At 43.4% G+C, this 24267-nt stretch overlaps 2 protein-coding genes across 2 annotated transcripts in view; both read right to left on the bottom strand.

The window, feature by feature from the left end:
* PEX26 (peroxisomal biogenesis factor 26) overlaps nt 1–24267 on the bottom strand; it is a 63908-nt gene that overhangs the window by 7739 nt on the left and 31902 nt on the right. The gene's annotated exons all lie outside the window — the stretch shown is intronic.
* On the bottom strand, nt 551–23022 carry TUBA8 (tubulin alpha 8). Its single transcript, XM_082256760.1, has 5 exons — nt 22870–23022; nt 20687–20909; nt 5619–5767; nt 2561–3241; nt 551–888 (listed from the first exon to the last, which is right to left on the bottom strand). The coding sequence occupies exons 1-5, from the start codon at nt 22891–22893 to the stop codon at nt 595–597; spliced, it is 1371 nt and encodes a 456-aa protein (XP_082112886.1). The 5' UTR covers nt 22894–23022; the 3' UTR covers nt 551–594.

Genomic DNA, 24267 nt, shown 5'->3' with positions numbered 1-24267 from the left:
TGCTCCTGGACGCACTGGCAGTGTTTTTTTTTCCTGCCTCTAAAAGCTCCTGCCCCTAAACGCTACTAAAAGCCTATGGGGGTTAATTTACTGAAGGCAAATAGACTGTGTACTTTGCAAAGTGCAGTTGCACTCTGCAATTGCTCCAGAGCTTATTAAATGAGCAGAAGCTCTGCTGACTTCCATCATCCAATCATGCGCTGGCAAAAAAAATGTTTTTTTTTTTTCATTTTCCTTATATTTTGTACACTTAGGTGTTTTGCTTTTTGTGCACCACTACGGATTAAAAAAAAAAAGAAAAAAAAGTTGTATGCAGTTTAGAATAAGTAGCCGTAATATATTAGGCTATGTAGTCACCAGATGTGTGTCTGGCTGATAGGGTGAAAAGGAATGCTTTGCATGGCTCCGCCCACTGTAATGAAATGCAATTAATTATTATTTTTTTGGGATATGAGATATGTGAATATATTTTATAAAAGGCTTTACTGTACTACGCTTTGTTTCAACAGTAAACAGTCATTTGCATTGAAAACAAAGAACACATCATATGAGAGTTTATATTTATTTTAAGCATCTATTAGACTCTCATTACTGTTAATAAATTTCTGTGTCATTCTCCTCTTCAAATGAGTCCATCCCGACCTCCTCATAATCCTTCTCCAGAGCGGCAAGATCCTCACGAGCTTCAGAAAACTCACCCTCCTCCATGCCTTCGCCCACATACCAGTGAACAAATGCCCGCTTGGCATACATGAGGTCAAACTTGTGGTCCAAGCGTGCCCAGGCCTCAGCGATGGCGGTTGTATTGCTCAGCATGCACACAGCACGCTGTACTTTGGCTAGATTGCCCCCGGGCACTGCGGTGGGGGGCTGATAATTAATGCCAACCTGCAAGAGAAAGTGATCCATTTATTAGGGCATGGTCAGGATTACTGGGCACCATTATCAGTGTTTAAGAAACACTACAACAGTGGTGTTTTCTATTTTAAATAAAATATTACAACTAAAATTGCATGTAGAGAGGGGTTGGCATTGTCAAATATTTTGTGTTTATTAAAAGCGTCAGTTCCCTTAAAACTAGGAAAACACCTTGATACTAACAGATGACATTAGTGCAATTCACTGTGAATGGAGGGCACCATACTTTGGGGCAGAGCAATGGCACCCCGCACTTAGTCTTTCCTCTGCTGTTCATTCAACTTAGAAGACTGAGGATAACCTGTGGCAAAGAAGAAGTACTGTGTGGAGGGGCAACTCTGGATTAAAGGTGAACATTGCAGCCAAAGCTGCATTTCTTTTTTTTTTTTTTAACTCCAAGGCATATATATCTGGATAAAAAGAAAAAGAAAAAAAAATATATATATAAAAAAAAAAAAAAATATATATATATATATATATAAAAATATATATATTTATAAAATACTCACCTTTACCCTGAACATTGGGATCCAATCCAGTCACTTGGTTGGTGACATTGCTGGTCCTACTCTTGGGATCCTGGGGAGCCCAAATCATAAGAGAGTTTGATCCTACACAGGTGATTTGGGATCCTCAGCTGCCCCAAGATCCCGCATTGAAGCCCATTGGCATCACCGGTACCTTTGGAAAAACTAGCAGTAAGTATTTTAAAATGTTTCCTTGTTGTATTTTTCGTGAATCCCAACCCCCTGCTTTTGGGACCTGGCTTCCTGAGAAACCGGATCCTCTGGTAGTATCTTGAGGCAAAATGCACTGTGGGGATGTTCATCTTTGTGTGTTGAAGGGTTTCTGAGACTAACCAGCTGATTGTAATAAAGACAGAACCATCTTATGTGGCACTCAGGCAAAAAGATTTTAAGGTTAAGTTCCCCTTTAAGTAAAAAAAAAAAAAAATAACTGCACATATTTTTGGGCTCTAGGGTGGGAGTCGGGTGCTTAGGTACATGATGTTACATGTTACACCATAAATATAGGAATAACAAGTAACATGTTGCTTAAGTTGAACTTAGCCTTTAAACAAGAAAATTGTAATGACCCATCTCAATATTTACAAAGCAGAGGCAGTAAGGATAAGAATTAGGATAAGTTCAGATAAGTTCTCATGATCTACTATACCCGAAGGGTAGTTTAGACATGGTGCTAAAGAAGTGTAACTGCAGCCAAAACATTTTCGTAGCTGTGGATACAATGATTAAAATGGATAGAATCTCTGTTAAGAATGACTGCTATCCATGCTGGCACTAACCAAATTTCTAATGCCTCTCCACTCTTCTCCCCAATGGTTAGGGTCCCCTTACTTCTTGTGTACATACTACAATATAATTTGGCAAGAGTTCAAACCTCTCACCACTCTACTTAAACCAAAAAGGGGCACCACCCACAGTTAGTGGTATCACCAAGCTGAAAGCACTGGTATTGAAAATCTGTCTGGTTCTCTTTAAGCTTTACCTATTAAGGAAAGACTGGGGGATTTGTGGCTTTAAAGATTTTTAAGACCTACAAGTGTCCCCTAAAAAGAAGTCTAAACTTCCCAAAATCTCAAAGCTTGGTAGATTTATACACTAGCAAACTATCATCTCACCTTGAACCCTGTAGGACACCAGTCCACAAATTGAATGTTCTTCTTGGTTTTGATGTTGGCGATGGCCACGTTGACATCTTTGGGCACCACGTCACCCCTGTAGAGCATGCAGCATGCCATATACTTGCCATGGCGAGGGTTGCATTTCACCATCTGGTTGGTTGGGTCGAAGCAAGAGTTGGTGATGTCGGCTACGGTCAGTTGTTCATGGTGCGCTTTCTCTGTCGAGATAATGGGTGCATAGGTGACCAGAGGGAAATGGATGCGTGGGTAGGGCACTAGGTTGGTCTGAAATTCGGTCAGATCCACATTCAAAGCACCAGCAAACCGTAGCGAGGCTGTGATGGAGGACACTATCTGGCCAATGAGTCGGTTAAGGTCGATATAAGTTGGGCGCTCAATGTCCAGGTTGCGTTGGCAGATGTCAAAGATGGCCTCATTGTCCACCATGAAGGCACAGTCTGAGTGCTCCAACGTAGTGTGGGTGGTGAGGATGGAGTTGTAGGGCTCCACCACAGCGGTTGAGATTTGGGGAGCCGGATAGATGGCAAATTCAAGTTTGGATTTTTTCCCATAATCTACAGACAACCGTTCCATTAGAAGGGAAGTAAAACCGGAGCCAGTCCCCCCTCCAAAACTGTGGAAGACGAGGAATCCTTGTAGGCCAGAGCAAGCGTCACTCTGAAAGGAAACAATGCCAAATGCTTTAAACACTGCTTACAAAGCATTAATATTACACTTTGGAGGTCCACAACTTTTCTCAACATGTCATCCTACCAGAGATTCCACTGTTACTTTTTGTAGGGTCGGCTCACTCTGCTGTGAGTGAATTTCACTGGAGCTCCTCTACCCTCGGAATCTCACATATTCTGCTGCATTTTCCAAAAACTAAATAGAATCCACTCTCTTGATGAAGCAGAGATCTTGAGAAGACATGAATTTAACCTTACCAAGTTTGAGTGTATTCTCATACATTAGCAAATACATCTGTGAGCTTGAACCCTAAGTATTTCCAGTCTGTAGGAAGCAGCAAAATTGTGGATACTGTATTACAATTACAACAAGAAAAGAGAACATTTATGTGAAAAGGTAAACTTTAGTTTCTTTCTCTGCAGCAGGATTGTATCTTTTTTTTTCCACTTGAGTGCTGACTGATTGTGTCTGATTACCTTCACATACATATGTCTAAAGCAGGGGTCTCCAAACTTAATAAAAAAAGGGGCAAATTTACCGTCCTTCAGACTTCAGGGGGGGTCGAACTGTGGCCATTGGGAGTAGAAAATTCCCCCGGCATTGGGGGACATAAACAATGACACATCATTGGTGTCATTGGGAGGAATTGTGCTTCATCATTGGGGTCATTGGGAGGAATTGTGCCTCATCATTGGGAGGAATTGTGCCCCATTGTTGGGGTCATTGGGAGGAATTGTGCCTCATCATTGGGGTCATTGGGAGGAATTGTGCCTCATCATTGGTGTCATTGGGAGGAATTGTGCCTCATCATTGGGGTCATTGGGAGGAATTGTGCCTCATCATTGGTGTCATTGGGAGGAATTGTGCCTCATCATTGGGGTCATTGGGAGGAATTGTGCCTCATCATTGGTGTCATTGGGAGGAATTGTGTCTCATCATTGGGAGGAATTGTGCCCCATTCTTGGGGTCATTGGGAGGAATTGTGCCTCATCATTGGGGTCATTGGGAGGAATTGTGCCTCATCATTGGTGTCATTTGGAGGAATTGTGCCTCATCATTGGGAGGAATTGTGCCCCATTGTTGGGGTCATTGGGAGGAAGTGTGCCTCATCATTGGGGTCATTGGGAGGAATTGTGCCTCATCATTGGGGTCATTGGGAGGAATTGTGCCTCATCATTGGGGTCATTGGGAGGAATTGTGCCTCATCATTGGCGTCATTGGGAGGAATTGTGCCTCGTCATTGGGGTCATTGGGAGGAATCGTGCCTCATCATTGGGGTCATTGGGAGGAATTGTGCCTCATCATTGGTGTCATTGGGAGGAATTGTGCTTCATCATTGGTGTCATTTGGAGGAATTGTGCCTCATCATTGGGAGGAATTGTGCCCCATTGTTGGGGTCATTGGGAGGAATTGTGCCTCATCATTGGGGTCATTGGGAGGAATTGTGCCTCATCATTGGTGTCATTGGGAGGAATTGTGCCTCATCATTGGGGTCATTGGGAGGAATTGTGCCTCATCATTGGTGTCATTGGGAGAAACTGTGCCCCTTTGTTGGTGTCAGTGGGGAAAGTTGTATTCCATTGCTTGTGTCTAGGAATGAAATAGTGCCCCCCAAGGGCCGGATAAAAGCAAGCAAAGGGCCACACCGCAGTTTGGAGACCATTGGTGTAAAGCTTAGTACACACCATTAGTTTTTTTTGGATTGAACGGAAAAAAAACGAACAGTTTCAGTAGGAACTGCTGTACTAACAATCCCTCGCTGAGCTATTGTGTCCTGACAGGGGCATAGCCTCTCCCCTTTGGTGTGAATCGGTTGGACGCTGGTTTTCCAGCATGCTCAGGAGGCTTCTGTCGAACTGGCTGCCTGCCATACCCATGGGCTGAATGTTGGCCGGTTTTTATTGAACTGGCCGATTTTGCCTGACATTCAGCCTGTGTGTACTAGGTGTAAGGCCTCACGCACACAGGTGCATAAGGCAGAGCATTGTAAATTGTGGCATATCTCTGCACCCAGCACACAGCTGCAGCTTACAGTAATGAACGGCTGTGCACTAGCTGTGTGTGGGTATATCCCATACCTATGTAAACATGCTTAAATTCCTGGACACCACATTCAGGAATTAAGGGCTGTAGGCTTGTTTTGGGAAGTATGTCGTATAGCAGTATACAGGTAATGTACAGCTATTCATTACTATGGGTGGCTGTATACTGCGGCTGTGTCTATTGGGCCTGGAAATACACCTGCAATTTACATTGTATAGCCGTGTGCACGTGGCCTAAAAATAGATAGAAGTTTCCTTTTAAATTCTTATATTTTTCATCACGTAAAGAGAAAACATTATTAATATATTAATCTCAAACTCACCAGCTTCCGGATACGATCCAGCACCAGATCGATGCTCTCCTTTCCAATAGTATAGTGTCCCCGTGCATAGTTGTTGGCCGCATCCTCTTTTCCTGTGATAAGCTGTTCTGGGTGGAAGAGATGACGATAAGCTCCACTGCGGACCTCATCTGTGGAGAGATCGGAGCATTAACCTGGGGCAGAATTGCTGACTGCTTAGCCGATGTGTTTCACCTTCAAAAGCTCATTGGTCATTCTAAACATCTGAAATCTGAACTTTCTGCCTAGGGCCTTGTTCACACGGGCGGCCAGGAGGCAGTAAAACAGACAGTTGAGCTGCAGTTTTACTGCCCCTCAATCGCCCACCTAAAGATCCACTGGGGAGCATCACCACCAAATACAAACCAAATAAATAGGACTGAGCCACAACTGCCCTGACTGCAAGCAATGCACGTGGTTCCAGGCACAGCCGTTTTAGAGTTAAAACAGGTAGTAAGCATGCTATATATCTCCTCCCAACTGCTCTCTGAAAAGCGATCCACTGTTTTTAGAGGGGCAGCAAGGGCTGTGGGAACAAGGCCTAAGTGTGGCCTCCTCATGGGCAGCTATTTACTATCTGAAAAAAAAAAACTCTGGATGTTGGTTTTACTCAGTAAGGTATATGTAAGAAAAACACTCCAGCGCTCAAGCAGGCATGCATCCAATGGTGTCACCTAGTGATCGACCGATATTGTTTTTTGACTGCCGATACTGAAATTTTGGTCACCAGATATCAGTATCGGCCAATATTGGCCGATATTTTCGGACATTTAAAAAATAAAAATTTTTTTCCACAGGTACTCTGGTGGAGGGATCTGGGGCTCTTAAAAGCATTCAAAACGCCAAGTTTGGCTGTTTTGAATGCTCACATGTTTTTTTAATTTGCCGCCGAGTACCCAGAAGTGATGTCATGACATCACTTTTGGGTTTTTACATGGAGACCCGATCAGAGCCGAAAGCGGCTTTGATCGGGTCTCCTCTGCAGGCTGGTTGCCCGGGTCGCAAAAAGTGGTCACCGGGTCTCCCGGTGGGACGGGAGACATGGGCGAGCCGTCAGAGGTGGCGGGAGGGGGGAGACATCCCCTCCCGCTCCATGTAATGACATCCAAGCCGCTTCTCAGCCGCATCGGTTGTCATTACAAGACAGCCGACCGTCGGGCTATGGACGCCGGTACCGGGTTGCTGCCTCTAGCTGCAGGCATCACTCCGGTACAGCACTTTCCCAAAATATCGGCAATATCGGTAACCTCAGGGGCCGATTCCGATATATCGGGGAAAGTGCATATCGGCATTGCCGATAATCGGTCCATCCCTAGTGTCACCATAATGCTTCGCTTGATGCAGTCCTCCTCAGAGAGGGAAGTCTTCAACAAACTGTAGAGACACACAGGAAGGTGCAAACGCTGTGCATTACTATCATTACATTTTATTTAATAAGAATATGTTAGTGTACTCACAAAAGTACTATGAAACAAGCACATCAAAAGACAACTTCAGCAGCATGGCACAGGCGTCTATCCAAACATGACTTGAGTTGAAAGGCTAACGTGTTTTGTGCTCATGCCCCCCTTCCTCAGAGCTACTTTAATGCGCTTGTTTCATATTACTTTTATGAGTATATTAACATATTCTTATTAAATAAAATCCAATGGTGGTAATGCACTAGCCATATGTGCCTACATGTGTGTCTCTTCACTCAGTGAGGCCTGATGTCCCTGGCTTCTGGGCTAAGCCTTATCCAACCGTATTCAGCGACAGCACTTCTGTGGCAAATAAAGTTTACCGGATAGGCTGCAGACAGGTGGGTGGGGTTTACACAGTCAGTAACAAAGTGAAACTAACATCAGAGGAGCACACAGAGGTGGATTTTCTAAACAATAAGGGTAACAGTAAGCATCTTATGATGCTGGGTGAACCATTAAGTTTTTAACACTTTAATACATTTATTTTTAGACAGGTTTACTTTAAAGTTGAACTTCAGGCAAACAGCTAAATAGACAGATTAAATCTGTCCATCCAGTCCTGCGATTTACACAACCCTGCTGCACAGCATAGACCTGTCTGGCAGGGCAGGAGACCTGATTTCTCTCTGGTTCAGTTAAGTAACACTTGTAAGTCTTGTCCCACCTTTCACGAGCTGAACTCCATTCCAATAGGGAGTAGACTGGCTTCCCAGAAATAAGATTTTCAGCTGAGGCTAGGCAGTGGAAGTGGCCAAGGGGAAGTCACAGAGAAGTGCAAGGAGTCTTGGAGAAGCAGAATACCCGTTGGCACAGAGGGCAAGTCCAGTGTACCTGACGGTGAGACCACTGAAGGTGGAGATAGGTTTGGCTGCAGGTGACACCCAAGTTGGGCCCTCTGAGTCAAGGAGGCAGCTTGTTGTGAACTGTAAGTGGATATGCAGGGTAATAGTTCAAGCAGTGCTGAGACACTGGTGTAAAATGTTATGAATAAGGCCAATCAGGCTAAAACACGTAAACTGCTGTACTAAGAATATGAGTTCTGTCGGGCAATAAAAGTGGTTGTAAAGGCTGAAGGATTTTTACCTTCATGCGTTCTGTGCAAGAAGGTAAAAAACCTTCAGATGCAAGTTCCCCCCTAATACTTACCTAAGCCCGATCTCGATCCAGCGATGTGCAAGAGACCTGTGGCTCACCCGGGTCTGTCCCTCTTGATTGGCTGAGAAGCAGCAGCAGGAGCTATTGGCTCCCACTGCTGTCATTGGGTGGGGCTCAGGAGCGAGCACGCATGAATGCCTCCACAGCAAGCGGCAAGGAGGAGGGGCCCAGAGCATTGGCAGGGCAGGAGGATCGGGGCTGCTCTGTGCAAAACCACTGCACAGAGCATGTAAATATGACGTTTGTTATTTTTTTTTTTTCAATAAAACTTTTCCTTTACAATCACTTTACTAAATGGGGGGCTTTTAAGAGCAATGAATAGAGTTGCAGATCATTTACTTGGTATCCAAAGCCTGTAGGGTACACAGTTCTAACTGATAGGAGTACATGGGAACCGCACAGAGGAGGAAAACAGACAAGGAGTACAGTACACAGGTGCTGGCAGGGCCGCTGATAAGACAGTACAACCAGTCCTCTTGTAATGGGCCCAGGCCCCATCATCTAAACAGGGGCACCCAGGGCAGCTTTATTGTTCATTTCTGCCTAAATGAATAAATGGATTTTACTAGTCCACACCCTCACTCCTACATGCTTACCAATGCTTAAGTTACATTTCCCTGGGCCCCATCAGGAGGTGGGAGCAGAGGAGGGACTTTTTTTCAATTTTTGGGGTTAAGGCCGATAAAGTCAATGCTGCTTTTCCACTTCACCCCCAGGGGGATAGGTAGGGTGTTGGCAGAGTTGGGGGGGCCCCGTCAGGAGGACTGTATAGGGCCCCATGATTCCTAACAGCGGCCCTGGGTGCTGGTAATGAGAAGTTGGCTGGAACACTCAGGGCATCACATTGGCACAGAGAAGCAGATAACTGACTCAGGTACAGAGAGAGATATGATGATAAATGGAGACTAGATGGAGGCAAGGGTGGGCAGAGTCACTGGAGAAGGAAGCAAACCTGGAAACACAATCTTCATAGCAGCAGGCTCGGGGACGCAGACACAAAGTACAAGTTGAAATTTTGTTGTCAAAGCTTAAAGAGATAGTAAACTGTCTTTTTACTTGTACCTACAGGTAAGCCTACAATAAGGCTTACCTGTAGGTCCTATGAATATCTTTTAAGCTTGCAGGAAATATTCAGAGTACAAATATTCAGGAGCTAGGAAATATTCAGAGTACATGTAGCTGATGACGTCATCAGCCCATACTCTTTGAAGGTCCGGCTTACCATGCCGAAACTTCAGAGCCCGTGCTGCAAACAGGCGGCTCCTGTGCACAGGAGCATGGGATTGACGTCATCGGGGCTCCAGCCACTCACAGCGCCAGAGCCTGCGAACCCAGAAGAAACACCGGGGAAGATGTCAGCCATCTAAGCAGTGTGCAGGCACCACTGAGTCAGCTTTGTTCTAAGGTAAGTATTTCATAATGAGCTAGTATGCGATGCATACTAGTTTATTATGCCTATGTCTTACAGTCCCCCTCCCCCCCCCCAGGGTTTACAATCTCTTTAATTGAACAAGCTGAAGTTAGAAGCTGATTGGCTACCATGCACAGCTGCACCAGATTCTGTGTGCACCAGTTTTAGTAAATCTCCCCCACTGCCTTACAAAAAATGTGTTCATTTAGGCTTGGTTCACATTAGTGTGCGATGGCAGACATCGCATGTGATTCGGAGCGCACTGCTCTGAAAATCACAAGCGATGTCTGTGCGATGCAAATTCAGCCATACAGATAGTATGGCTGAATTCGCATCTGATTCGGCACAAACACGCAGAGGACCCTTTTTTGGGTCAGCATCAGAATCGGATCGCATGGTGGTTCACACTTATGCGATCCAATTAATGTCCGAATGTCAGTTCGCACTGCGATATGTGAACTGATTCGCATGGTGGTTCACACTTATGCGATCCAATTCATGTCCGAATGTCAGTTCACACTGCGATATGCAAACTGATTTGGGGGTGTCGCTAACTTTGAATTGACACCCACAGCGATTCGCATATGGCAGTGTGAACTGCCTGCGCTGGGAATGCGATGCGGAAACCGGCAGTAGATTCGCAGGGTTCCCGCATCGCATAAGTGTGAACCGGGACTAATACCTGCACATAGTAAGTCAAATCAGATTCCTGGCATCAAATTTCTACATGAAAACGCATGGATGGGCTGTATAGTAAATGTGCGTATTTGTGCATTTTTGCGTGTAGGTGCATAAAATACTGTCCAGCAATGCAGATTTTTGTATTTTTATACTGACCTATCTGCAGATTAAGTTTATATGCTTGTGTTTCTAGGCCCCAAAAAAAAAAAGAATAGGCTGCATTTAGATCAGTAAAAAAAATAACAAAAAATACCTGAATGCTTTAAGCCGGTCATAGATGGATAGAAATGTGGCCGGTTTTTCAGGAAATGGCCGAAATTCAATCCATCTATAGGCAGGCTGGGTGTGCTGAAGTCGTACAATCACTGCCGCTGGCTATAGCAGGCAGCAAAGATCATTGTATTCTGATGGCTGGGAAGCCTCCCGCTGTCAGAATACAATAGCGCAGTGGGAGGGATTCCTTCATCAACACTGACTGTGTTGATGAGGAATCAAGCAAATTTCTTCCCTTCGACCCGTGGAAGGAAAATTGTATAATGTATGGCTAGCCTAAAACCTGCCATTTTTTGGCATTCTTGTGTAAGAGCCCTAGAGGATCAGCTAGATGTGTTCTCCAGTTTCTGGTGAAATTTTCATCTTTTGTTATTTACAAATGCATGCTTGATGGTTTTGATCACACCCGATTTGTAAAATTGGCCATGGGTTTGTCCAGGATTCTCCTGGACATTACATTCTGATAGCGGGAACTGCCACTGTCAGAATACACTGATAAGTGGCTGCAGCTGCTGATCAACAAAAGTTATCCAACTTGTTTGTTTGACAGAAGCCAATCAAACAATTAACTTCTGTCAAACAGGAATAGTCACACTTTTGATCTCTGTCTATGGCCAGCCTAATGCTGGCCATACAGTAGCCAAAAAATCGTTCAAACTCATTTTTGAAAAATGAAAAATTGGCCGTGAGAGCAAACTATTGTGCAATCATGTATTGTATTAAATCGTTCAATGGACATAAATGAATCAGTTTTTTGTTCAGTTTGTCACATATGCCTAGTGACAACAGTTTGGGCGAGAAACATTAACCTTTCAATTTATCGTTCGTTCGGCAGAATTTTCCAAACTGTTTTTCGGCTCTGAAAAGTTAAAACCGTTTTTCTATTTGTGCCCATTAACTGGACGAAAAACAAACGAATGACCGATTTCGAACAATTTTTCGGCTACTGTTTGGCCAGCATTAGTCTCTCCTAGTTCGACAACTGATTACACTTTTCCAAAGAGTATATTATTTATAACACTTAGCTGCAAATATTCAATTTTTTTATTATTTCAAAATGTAAAACTTATCCCCAACAAAGTTGCATTGTCTTTTCAGAGCCTTAAAATTCCCTATTTTTCCAACGGACAGTTTGGATGTGTCCCCCAGGAGTCTTATATTTTAGAGTAGAGGTGGTAAAAGTCCCGGTATATCCTGCCAGATGAAGGTTTTTTTGCCACATGTTATTTAAAGCTGAAGTTGAATCTGGTTATAGCTTTTGCTCTTCCTGGTTCCTTCCTCTCCTAATGTTTAAATAACAGCTTTCTATGTATTTGCATGCAGAATGACCTTTGTAGCATGCACATGTGATGCTCAGCTTCCGTGATTGAAAGAAGTGAAATCAAATGACTGAAAGCGGCAGCCGAGGACAGTCAGTCTGAGGAAGAAAGCGATAAATGTTGCTGAATGCAGTCCTACACATTGTAATGCCAAGGGTGCAATGACAATTTTACCACCACATCCCTAAATCACTTACACAATGCCAAAACATTCTCAAAAGCAAGGACTGTAAAGCCTGTTGTTGGGACTTTTGAGGTGGATGATCTCTCAAAGAAATGTCATAACATAAAGTTGTTTAAAAGCAAGTCCAATCCTTTATTCAATTTAGATATTCAACAATGGCTGTCATTAAGCCTTCGTTCACATTGGAGTGATTTGTCATGGGATTTGACGCCCACTTTGCAGCACCGCACCGATTTGCAAAAGTAGTTCCTGCACTACTTTTGCTGATTTTGGATGCGATTTCAGTAGACATCTGTGCATGAAGCTGCTCAGATGTCTTTCAAGTAGCACCTGAAATCACATTGGCGTGCTACTTTAAAATCATGCTATTTAACCACTTCTGGACCGCTTACGTTATATTTACTGCGGCAGGCTGACTCGTCCAGGCAAAATGACGTAGGTCTACGTCGCTCGCCTGGGGGCAGTTTGGGGGCGCTCTCCCGCCCCCGATCGACAGCGGGGAAGCCGATGCGGGTGTCAGGCAGCTCCGATTGCCACCCAACACCCGCGATCATTCCCCGCTGAGAGAGAAGCGCGGTCAGCTGTTGTAAACACAGCTGACCGTCCTTCTCCCTGGGATGAGCACAGAGCTCATGTGATCCTGCTATATAGGATCACATGTTTCTATGGTCATTTTAGAAACCACGCACCCCCCCCCCAGTTAGAATCACTCCCCTAGGCTCACATTTAACCCCTTGATCACCCACAGGGTTAACCCCTTCCCTGCCAGTGTCATTAGTACAGTAACAGTGCATATTTATAGCACTGATTACTGTAGTAATGTCACTGGTACCCCCAAAAGTGTCAAAATTGTCAGTTAGGGGTCCGATCTGTCCGCCGCAATGTCGCAGTCCCGCAAAAAATCGCGGATCGCCGCCATTACTAGTAAAAAAAATAAAAATGACATAAATCTTTCCCATAGTTAACTTTTGCGCAAACCAATCAAAATACGCTTATTGAGATTTTATTTTTTTTTACCAAAAATATGTAGCAGAAAACAAATTGGCCTGAAATGTTAAAGAAATTTTGATTTTTTAATTTTTTTTTTTTTGAGAATGCCATATAGGAGAATGTGAAAAATATTGTTTTATTTTTCAAAATTGTCACAATTTTTTTGTTTATAGCGCAAAAAATAAAAATCGCACAGGTGATCAAATACCACCAAAAGAAAGCTCTATTTGTGGGGGAAAAAGAACATAAATTTTGTTTGGGTACAGGGTTGCACGACCGCGCAATTGTCCATTAAATAACGCAGTGCCGAATCGCAAAATAGGGCCTGGTCATTAAGGGGCAAATCCTTCCAGTCTTAAAGTGGTTAAAGTGAAGTATCAGGATTTCAAAGTAGCATCAATGTAAACCAGAGCTAAAAGGGCAATGTTAGGGTCCTTTCACACAGCGCACCACCCAGCGAGGTCCATTCTCTGCTCAGCGGGGGATCGATCCGGCGGTCCCCCCTGAGCAGGCGGATGGCAGTTCCGTTTCCGCTCTGTGTGCAGAGACGGAGCTGTCAGATCCCCGCTGTCCTGGGAGATCGGATGAGAATGGACTGCCTGTCCGTTCTCATCCGGTCCCATCCGAGCCGATCCTCCAGACAGATAGGAAAATAGGGTTTCCATCCATCCAGATTTCACAGACAGGATCGGAATCGGATAGCAGCGGGTGTCAGCAGACATGTCCCTGCTGACATCTGCTGCCCCATAGGGATGCATGGAGCATCCGATCAGGTCCGCCTGAAAAACTGACAGGTGGATCGGATGGGATCGCCCGTGTGAAAGGGGCCTTAGGCTTATTATTGTTAAAATCACAGCACAGAGATCTACAAAATCTTAGTCTCCTAGTCTAATCCTACTGAATATACCCCTAGGAACCTCTTTCTCAGCATCTAAAGATGTCAAGGGACCTCCTTGGGGATCAACAAAAGTTACAGTACAAAGGCATAAAGATGACAAAAATACGCTGTGGACTGGTTCCTTAGTTCAAAGCATTTCACTGTAATGCTTTAGCCCACGTTCACACTGAATGGGGCTTTGAAATCGCAATACTTCTGCGCGACTTCAAAGCCGCAGAACAGTGCGATTTCATCCGCAGCTTGCCGACATCTGTGCAATTTCAAGCACAGATTTCAATGGAAGTCACACATGAAATTGGCAAATATAGTGCAAGAACTATTTTTTAAATTGTGCTACTTTGAATTGCACCTATTGAAACGGTGCCATAGAAAGACATTAGATGCGACTTCAGGTGTGATTTGTAAAACATATGTCACACCTGGAGTCGCACTGGTGTGAACAGGGGTTTATCCAAATCAATTTTGGCACATGGTAACCACGTGAAGCCCCAAAAAACAAATCTTCTCTGTGTGCTCCAATAGTGACAGAGGGAGTAATAGACCAGTATATACTGTATATTGTAACCTTATGGGCAGATGTAAGGCTCATTTACACTTGGTTCGACTTCAACACACATTAAGGCATCTACCATTTTAACATGCTTTTTAGATGGGTTTTTGATGCTTCTGGGATGCTTCGATAATACTTTGGTGATGCTTCAAAAATGCTCTGGTGATGCCTCGATGATGCTTTAATGATGCTTTTTTTGAAGCGTTAATGAAGCTTGGCAATTTCCCTGTGTGTGCGTTGATTTTCTATTTGTTTAAAAGGGGTCCAGTAGAACCCCAGATCAGTAGTACCCCCAGTCAGCAGATCCCCAGCTCATTTGTACCCCTGTTCAGCAGATGCCCAGCTCATTGGTACCCATGTTCAGCAGATCCCAAGCTTAATAGTACCCTTGTTCAGCAGATCACCTGCTCAGTAGTACTCCCAGCTCTGCTGATGCCCCACTCAGTAGTAAGCCCTAGCTCTTCTGATCCCGTGCTCAGTAGTAACCCCCAGCTCTTCTGATCCCACGTTTAGTAGTAACCTCCAGCTCTGCTGATCCCTTCTCAGTAGTAATCCCCAGCTCTGCTGATCCTCTAGTCTGTATTTCCTCCTCTCTCTCTGGTCTCCAGTCACCTCCTGCTATATTTCTCCCACGCTGCATAGTACATGTGACATTTCTAGTTTCTCCTGCCTCGGTCCCCCAGCTTTGCTGATCCTCTGCGGCTCAGTCCTCTCTCTCTGGTCCCTGCTCACCTTCTGTTATAACATTCCCATGTTGCACACCATGTGTGCCATCTCCTCCGCTCTGGTCCAGACCATGCTCACTTTCTCACTGTTATATGCTGCGCACCAGATGTGATGTTTGCACCAGACACTTTCAGAATATATACACATAACCCGCATGTGGCTGCTGATGACATCTTTCTGAGAGCCAGCTGTTGTCATACAATATCAGAAACACTGTAAAGTCTCATGGAAAGCCTTCCCAGAAGAATGGAAGCTGTTAAAGCCTCAAAGCGGGTGGTGGGGATAGGTATTATGGTCAGGTGTCAGCTAAAAATGAGCTTCTGAAAGCAAAAGCATAACTCGGTATCCAGTGAAAAGGGGGACAGAATACACATACAGAATAGCCTTTTATATAACATGCAGGTGCATCTCAAAAAAAAGGAATATCATCAAAAAGTTAATTTATTTCAGTAATCTAATTCTAAAAGTGAGACTAATATATTATATATATATATATATATATATATATATATATATATATATATATATATATATATATATATATATATATATATATATATATATATATATATATATATATATATATATATATATATATATATATGTGTTACAGACAGAGTGTTAAATTTCAAGCATTTCTTTCTTTGATAATTATGGCTTACAGCTGGTGAAAACCCAAAATTTAGTATCTCAGAAAATTTGAATAGTATATAAGACCAATAAAAAAAGGATTTTTAAAACAGAAATGTTGGCTTGCTGAAAAGTATGTCCATGTACAGTATAGTATGCACTCAATACTTGGTCAGGTCTCCTTTTGCATGAATTAATGCAGCGTGGCATGGAGGCGATCAGTCTGTGGCACTGCTGAGGTGTTATAGAAGCCCAGGTTGCTTTGATAGCGGCCTTCGGCTGGTCTACATTGTTGGGTCTGGTGTCTCTCATCTTCCTCTTGACAGTAACCCACAGATTCTCTATGGGGTTTAGGTCAGGCCAGTTTGCTGGCCAATCAAGCACAGTGATACCATGATCATTAAAGCAGGTATTGGTACTTTTGGCAGTGTGGGCAGGTGCCCCAAGCCCTGTTAGAAATTTAAATCAGCATCTCCATAAAGCTGGTCAGCAGAGGGAAGCATGAAGTGCTCTAGAATTTCCTGATAGAGGGCTTTGCTTACTTTGGACTTGATAAAACACAATGGACCAACACTAGCAGATTACATGGCTCCCCAAATTATCACGGACTGTGGAAACATCACACTGGACCTCATGAAACTTGGATTCTGTGCCTCTCCCCTTTTCCCTTAGACTCTGGGACCTTGATTTCCAAATGAAATGCAAAATTTACTTTCATCCAAAAAGAGGAATTTGGACCGCTGAGCAACAGTGCAGTCCTTTTTATCCTTAGTTCAGGTAAGACGCTTCTGACATGGTTCAGGAGTGGCTTTTACACAAGGGATGCGACAGTTGTAGCCCATGTCCTGGATATATCTGTGTATGGAGGCTGTTGAAGCACTGAAACCTGCTGTAGTCCACTCCTTGTGAATCCCCCCAAATTCTTGAATGGCATTTGCTTCACAATCTTCTCAAGGCTGCGGTTATCCCTGTTGCTTGTGCACCTTTTTCTACCGCACTTTTTTCTTCCACTCAACTTTCCATTAATATGCTTGGATACAGCACTCTGTGAACAGCCAGCTTCTTCCTTGTTGAGGGTGTCGATGACTATCTTTTGGACAACTGTCAAGTCAGGTGTCTTCCCCATGATTGTGTAACCTACTGAACCAGACTGAGAGACCATTTAACTTCTTCACATCCGCGCTATAGCCGAAGTACGGCTACAGCGTGGACTCGAATTTGCGGGACGCCGTCTTTAAACGGCCTCCCAGAGACAGGCTCCCCGCGCGCTCCCGCAAGCGCGCATCGAGGAAAATCTGTGTCGGCCGTGTCCCTTGGACACAAACAATCACAGATCGTGGTAAATGGCCAATCACAGCGGCCATTTACCACGTGATCGGCCCGTGCAATGAGAGATGATCTCATATGTAAACATATGAGATCATCCTTCATCGCCAGCTCTCCTTCCTCACACAGAGACTGCAGTGTGAGGAAGGAGAGAGCAGATCAGCCGTCAGGGACACAGAGGAATGTAATCAGGGCACTGATCACCAGTGCCCTGATTACACAAGGTAAATAAAACACACTAAGTGCCCACTATCAGTGCCCACAGTGCCCGCCATCAGTGCCCCCCATCAGTGCCCACACTCAGTGCCCATAGTGCTGCCAGTCAGTGCCCATCAGTGCCTGCTCATCTAGGCACTGATGAGCACTGACTGGCAACACTATGGGCACTGAGTGTGGGCACTGATGGTGCTGCCCATCAGTGCCGCCCATCAGTGCTCATCAGTGCCACCAGCCAGTGCCCATCAGTGCCGTCTATCAGTGCCGCCCGTCAGTGCTGCCTCTCAGTGCCCAGCAGTGCCACCTCTCATTGCCCAGCAGTGCCACCTCTCAGTGCCCAGTAGTGCCACCTATCAGTGCTCATCAGTGCCGCCCATCATTGCTCATCAGGGCCACCTGTCAGTGTCCATCAGTGCCACCCGCCAGTGCCCATCAGTGCCGTCTATCAGTGCCCATCAGTGCCGCCCGTCAGTGCCGCCTCTCAGTGCCCAGTAGTGCCACCTCTCAGTGCCAAGCAGTGCCACCTCTCAGTGCCCAGCAGTGCCGCCTATCAGTGCTCATCAGTGCCGCCTATCAGTGCGGCATATTAGTGCCACCTCATCAGTGCCCATAAGTGCCACCTCATCAGTGCCCATCAGTGCAGCCTATCAGTGCCCATCAGTGCCGCCTCATCAGCGCACATCAGTGAAGGAGAAAAATGTATTTATTTTCAAAATTTACTCGCAGAAAATAAGAAAACTTTTTTTTTTTTCAAAATTTTCTGTCTTTTTGCTTTTTTTTGTAAAAAATAAAAAACCCAGAGATGATTACATACCACCAAAAGAAAGCTCTATTTGTGTGGAAAAAAAGGACGAAAAATTCATATGGGTTCAGTGTTGCATGACCAAGCAATTGTCATTCAAAGTGTGAGAGCACTGAAAGATAAAAATTTGTCTGGATGGGAAGGGGGTTTAAGTGCACAGAAGGCAAGTGGTTAAAGGCTCAGAGACCTTTACAGGTGTTTTAAGTTATTTTGCTGATTAGAATTGTGACATAATGAGTCTACAATATTGAACTTTTTGACAATATTCTAATTTTCTGAGATACTGAATTCTGGGTTTTCACTGGCTGTAAGGCATAATCCTCAAAATTAAAAGAAAGAAATGCTTGAAATATATCACTCTGTGTGTAATGAATCTATATAATATATGAGTTTCACTTTTTGAAATAAATTACTGAAATAAATTAACTTTTTGATGATATTCTAATTTTTTGAGATGCACCTGTATATAAATATTGCACTTGTTTTAAACATTATTTTTCTCAGTAGTACACATATTTTGAAATGAAAATTCCATCAGTGGATCTATAAGCTTTAAATCTCGATGGAAAGGTTTGCTTTTTGGATTCCCAGTGCTTCCTGGGATATCTCATACCTGCAATACCTCCAAAACAAAGCAAAGCTAAAGCTGAATAAAAGAATCTCAAAAATTGCAGGTGCTTCAAGTGAGCTTTGTCATAGACCTCTATGGAGGCTTCGGAGACGCTTTGAAGCTAAAGTGACATGGGGTATCATTTTTGAAGTGAAACAAAGCAAGGCAAAAGCAACGTGTAAACAGGACTGTCAGCTAGCCTTTTTATTTAGTGACAGAGGCTTTGATTGGCAATCAGAGCGCTTTAAAAGTGTTTGAAGCCACATTTTGAAGCAAGTGTACACAAGCCCTATAAAACATAATACACGCAGGGGTCTTCAAACTATGGCCCTCCAGCTGTTCAGGAACTACAATTCCCATCATGCCTAGTCATGTCTGTGAATGTCAGAGATTTACAATGCCTCATGGGACGTGTAGTTCCGCAACAGCTGGAGGGCCGTAGTTTGGAGACCCCTGCCTATGGTCTCAATGAGTATGACTTTAATCCAAAAATGATTCCACAATATATGCAGGATTCCTATATAGTGCATATTGTACTCAGACGATTTAAATCCACCAACAGAAGGGCATCATATGCTGTGGTTCAGACAGTGCTGCAGCTTCTATTTTGTGTAGCTCACAGTGTGCAGTGAAATCACAGTAATCATTTTCATTAAAGGAGAGAAGTCTGTACAACTGTGCAAGACAGAAGGGAAGGATGAAGTACAGCTTTAAATTAGACCTGGCACTCCCTTTATAGACTGGCATGAATACATTCCCGTCATGTCACACAATATACAGCAGCAGTAACATTTTACACCTTGTTTTAGAAAAAGAAACGCCCAAAGCCAATGACTTTGCCTGGGCCAAGGTGATGTTATCAGTCTGCTGCAGGCAGGTGGCAGCATTTCCTCTCCTTTCCCCCACTGATCACACTGCAACATTGAAACTTTTTAGCAAGTCACAAGCTGAGAGGCTGCAGCAGGGGCTGATCTGTGCTAGACATTTGTGAACACAGCTAAGAACGTCACAGGAAACAGGATTTACAAGATTGTGTCATCTCAGTCCAAGAAGTATTCTGTGACCCTGAATGATGCCTGAACAAAGATGGCTCCATCTATCTGGAGAAAGAAACAGATGAAGGCAGTACTATGATCTTAGTGAGAGGTAATAAATACCTGAAAGTGTTACACCGACAAAGTACTTAAAGCAAAGTTCCGGCCTCAGAATCATTTTTTTGATAAAAATACTGCCCAAATAGTGATCCATCGCCCCTAATACATCCGCTAATCCTGTATTACATAGTTTTATAAGTTAGTGTAAATCGTAAATTCTTACTTTTAAAATCGTTTGCTGAGCGCGGCCATCTTTGTTGTGGTTATCCGAAGTCGCAGTATGTAAATGTATTCCCTTCTTCCTGGTTCTAGCTCATTGTGCAAGCTGTGAGAGGAGCGGCCGGCCGCCTACGTCACTGCCCATTGCCTCCTGGGAGTGATGAGTCAGAGCTCCCAGGACGCATTGCAGGACAGGAAGTGACGGCGCGGGCCCCGGCCGCAGAGGGAGGAAGTGGAAGGAAGGTAAGTATATTTTCTTCTGAAACAAGGTAAGTGAAAAAAAAAAAAAATCGTGACTATCCATTTGTTGTTCAGGTGACACTCAGCAAGCGGATGGCCCAAAATCGATTGTGTCGATTTTAAGGCCGGAACTCCGCTTTAACATTTTGTTTGCTCTCAATAATAAAACAATATCTGATGACAGGTCCACTTAAACATATTCTGATAAAAGAACTGTCAGTTTCCGATCAATGAGGTGCAGTAGTTAGTCCATGGCCACTTACCCACGACAGAGGGCTCCAGGTCGACCATGACAGCCCGTGGCACATGTTTCCCGTTGCCAGTCTCGCTGAAGAAGGTGGTGAAGGAGTCGTCCTGGCTTGATGGGTTTGCTTTGTCCCGCAAGGTACCATCAGGTTCGATGCCATGCTCTAAGCAGAAGAGTTCCCAGCATGCATTGCCAATCTGTACGCCAGCCTGGCCTACATGCACCGAGATGCATTCCCTCTATGGACAAGAGACGACATGTGATTAAAGAAATGGCAGAACGGGGTCTGTTTTCATTGGTTCTCATATAGGGGGCACTTATAGCAATTGTGATGTCATAGGAGGAATTTTCTGTAGAGAGTTAGAATAGAAATGCTTCATTTGCTGCTACTGGCAATAGCGCAACGCCACATTTTTGCATGGATGGCCTTAATATTTTTGTTTGCTTTTGTAACTTTAAGGCTCCGTTCACATGTAGGCGTTTTGGGGCGTTTTTGGGGAGTTTTTCTGCTCTAGGATCAGCTCTCAAAACGCCCAACAAGACAAATCCTATTCATTTCAATGGCCCCTGTTCACATCTGAGCGTTTTGACGCTGTGAGCAAAACGCCCAACGCTCAAAAAAGTACATGAGCTTCTTTTTGGGCAGATTACAGGCGTTTTCCATTGGTCTCTATTTCAATTTAAAAATGCCTGTAAAAACACCTGTAAATCGCGGTAAAATCGCGGTAAAGTATATGCAGTCAACAGATGATTACCTGTTTTTAGAGCCAGGATTAGGTTGGCCATACAACCATCTTTCATCCACCAGAAATTGCACATACAATTGCATGTGATTGCCAGAAACAAAGCAATCTACCGACCACAAATTAGAATGTAGTCAAAACTGCATTGAAAGCTTCTAATATTAACTTAAATTATTTAAAAAAAAAAGAAAGCTTCTACTATTTACTGTATTAAAAGATTGCACTGAAAACACAGGAAAATTACAGCAATTACTGTACATCAACTATGATCAGAATTATAATTCAAGTTTAATCAGGAAATTTTGAACCCATCTCCTAGCGTTAGATGGAAACCAATATTTTATGGCTTGTGATTTTACCAAAAAATGGAATTGAAAGTTCAGCCTCTCTGTCCTCAAATGAAAGCTTCTATTCTTCCAGGACAGTGAAACTGAACTAGCTAGTACACCATAATTCTTACACCATTACTGTTTATAATGCCAGCAACAACCAATCAGATCGACCTTTCATTTTCTAACCTGCAATAAAAATATAAAAAAACTATTCTGATTTCCACTGTTTTTTGTGGATTCGCTCATCAGGTCCTAGGCTAGTAAAAAAAAAAAAAATACAGGACCAAAATAAAATGACTGTTTTTTGTGGATTCACTCATCAGGTCCTAGGCTAGTAAAAAAAAATACAGGACCTAAATAAAATGAAGTTTTTTTGTGGATTCGCTCATCAGGTCCTAGGCTAGTAAAAGAAAAAAAAAATACAGGACCTAAATAAAATGACTGTTTTTGGTGGATTCACTCATCAGGTCCTAGGCTAGTAAAAAAAAATAAAAATACAGGACCTAAATAAAATGACTGTTTTTTGTGGATTCACTCATCAGGTCCTAGGCTAGTAAAAGAAAAAAAAAATACAGGACCTAAATAAAATGATTTTTTTTTGTGGATTCACTCATCGGGTCCTAAGCTAGTAAAAAAAAATACAGGACCAAAATAAAATGAAGTTTTTTTTGTGGATTCGCTCATCAGGTCCTAGGCTAGTAAAAGAAAAAAAAAATACAGGACCTAAATAAAATGACTGTTTTTTGTGGATTCACTCATCAGGTCCTAGGCTAGTAAAAAAAAAAAAAAATACAGGACCAAAATAAAATGACAGTTTTTTTGTGGATTCGCTCATCAGGTCCTAGGCTAGTAAAAGAAAAAAAAATACAGGACCAAAATAAAATGACTGTTTTTTTGTGGATTCGCTCATCAGGTCCTAGGCTAGTAAAAAAAAAAAAAAAAAAAATACAGGACCAAAATAAAATGACGTGGTTTTTCTTTTAGCAGGGCCTAACAGTAATAAATACTAAAATGCACACAGAAAAGTCTTTTCCCCATTATCCAAGGCTTGACACCCCCCCCCCCCCCAACTATTCTTCCCCCCAACTATTCTCCCCGTTACCTCCAACCCAGACATGACGTACAGATTTTGTTCTTATCCCCCACATGATGGGTCTGGAAGGGTCTCTTCTCCGGGCAGTGGTAGCCGGCTGCTGCACAGACACCACGAGGGGGTAGACGGGGGTCTAATTTCAGGTCTATAAACAGCCACCAATAACAGGAAAGGGATAAGGTGACATACAAACTAGTACACAGTTCTATCCCCAAGTATATATTTTACTTATTTTCTGTATTTATGCAACATATTCCACAGCACTATACAGAGAGCACCAAACCATGTGCCTCAGTCTCTGCACCAGAGGAACTTACACTCTATTGTCTCACCACAGTCACCTATCCCTTCTAGATTGTAAGCTCTAACAAGCAGGACCCTCTAATTCCTCCTGTATTGAATTGTACTGTAACTGTATTGTCTTCCCTCACATTGTAAAGCGCTGCGCAAACTGTTTGCGCTATATAAATCCTGTATAATAATAATTAGACATTTACAGTGGGTACGGAAAGTATTCAGACCCCCTTAAATTTTTCACTCTTTGTTATATTGCAGCCATTTGCTAAAATCATTTAAGTTCATTCTTCTTCCTCATGAATGTACACATAGTACCCCATATGGTCGGAAAAACACAGAATTGTTGACATTGTTGCAGATTTATTAAAAAAGAAAAACTAAAATATCACATGGTCCTAAGTATTCAGACCCTTTGCTGTGACACTCATATATTTAACTCAGGTGCTTTCCATTTCTTCTGATCATCCTTGAGATGGTTCTACACCTTCATTTGAGTCCAGCTGTGTTTGATTATACTGATTGGACTTGATTAGGAAAGCCACACACCTGTCTATATAAGACCTTCCAGATCACAATGCATGTCAGAGCAAATGAGAATCATGAGGTCAAAGTAACTGCCTGAAGAGCTCAGAGACAGAATTGTGGCAAGGCACAGATCTGGCCAAGGTTACAAAAAGATTTCTGCTGCACTTAAGGTTCATAAGAGCACAGTGGCCTCCATAATCCTCAAATGGAAGACGTTTGGGACGACCAGAACTCTTCCTAGAGCTGGCCGTCCGGCCAAACTGAGCTATCGGGGGAGAAGAGCCTTGGTGAGAGAGGTAAAAAGGAACCCAACGATCACTGTGGCTGAGCTCCAGAGATGCAGTCAGGAGATGGGAGAAAGTTGTAGAAAGTCAACCATCACTGCAGCCCTCCACCAGTCTGGGCTTTATGGCAGAGTGGCCCGACGGAAGCCTCTTCTCAGTGTAAGACACATGAAAGCCCGCATGGAGTTTGCTAAAAAACACCTGAAGGACTCCAAGATGGTGAGAAATAAGATTCTCTGGTCTGATGAGACCAAAATAGAACTTTTTGGCCTTAATTCTAAGCGGTATGTGTGGAGAAAACCAGGCACTGCTCATCACCTGTC

The sequence above is a fragment of the Pelophylax lessonae genome (assembly GCF_965119305.1).
Source record: "Pelophylax lessonae genome assembly, chromosome: 4".
Lineage (NCBI taxonomy): Eukaryota > Metazoa > Chordata > Amphibia > Anura > Ranidae > Pelophylax > Pelophylax lessonae.
The sequence above is the reverse complement of the archived record's forward strand: the minus strand, read 5'-3'. Positions and strand labels throughout refer to the sequence as shown.

Coding starts and splice junctions, on each gene's coding strand:
- TUBA8 (XM_082256760.1), bottom strand. CDS start 22,893: ATGTGGGGGATAAGAACAAAATCT. Junction 20,910..22,869: donor GGGGGATAAGAACAAAATCT/GTACGTCATGTC, acceptor TCTTGTCCATAG/AGGGAATGCATCTCGGTGCA. Junction 3,242..5,618: donor TGGATCGTATCCGGAAGCTG/GTGAGTTTGAGA, acceptor GTTTCCTTTCAG/AGTGACGCTTGCTCTGGCCT.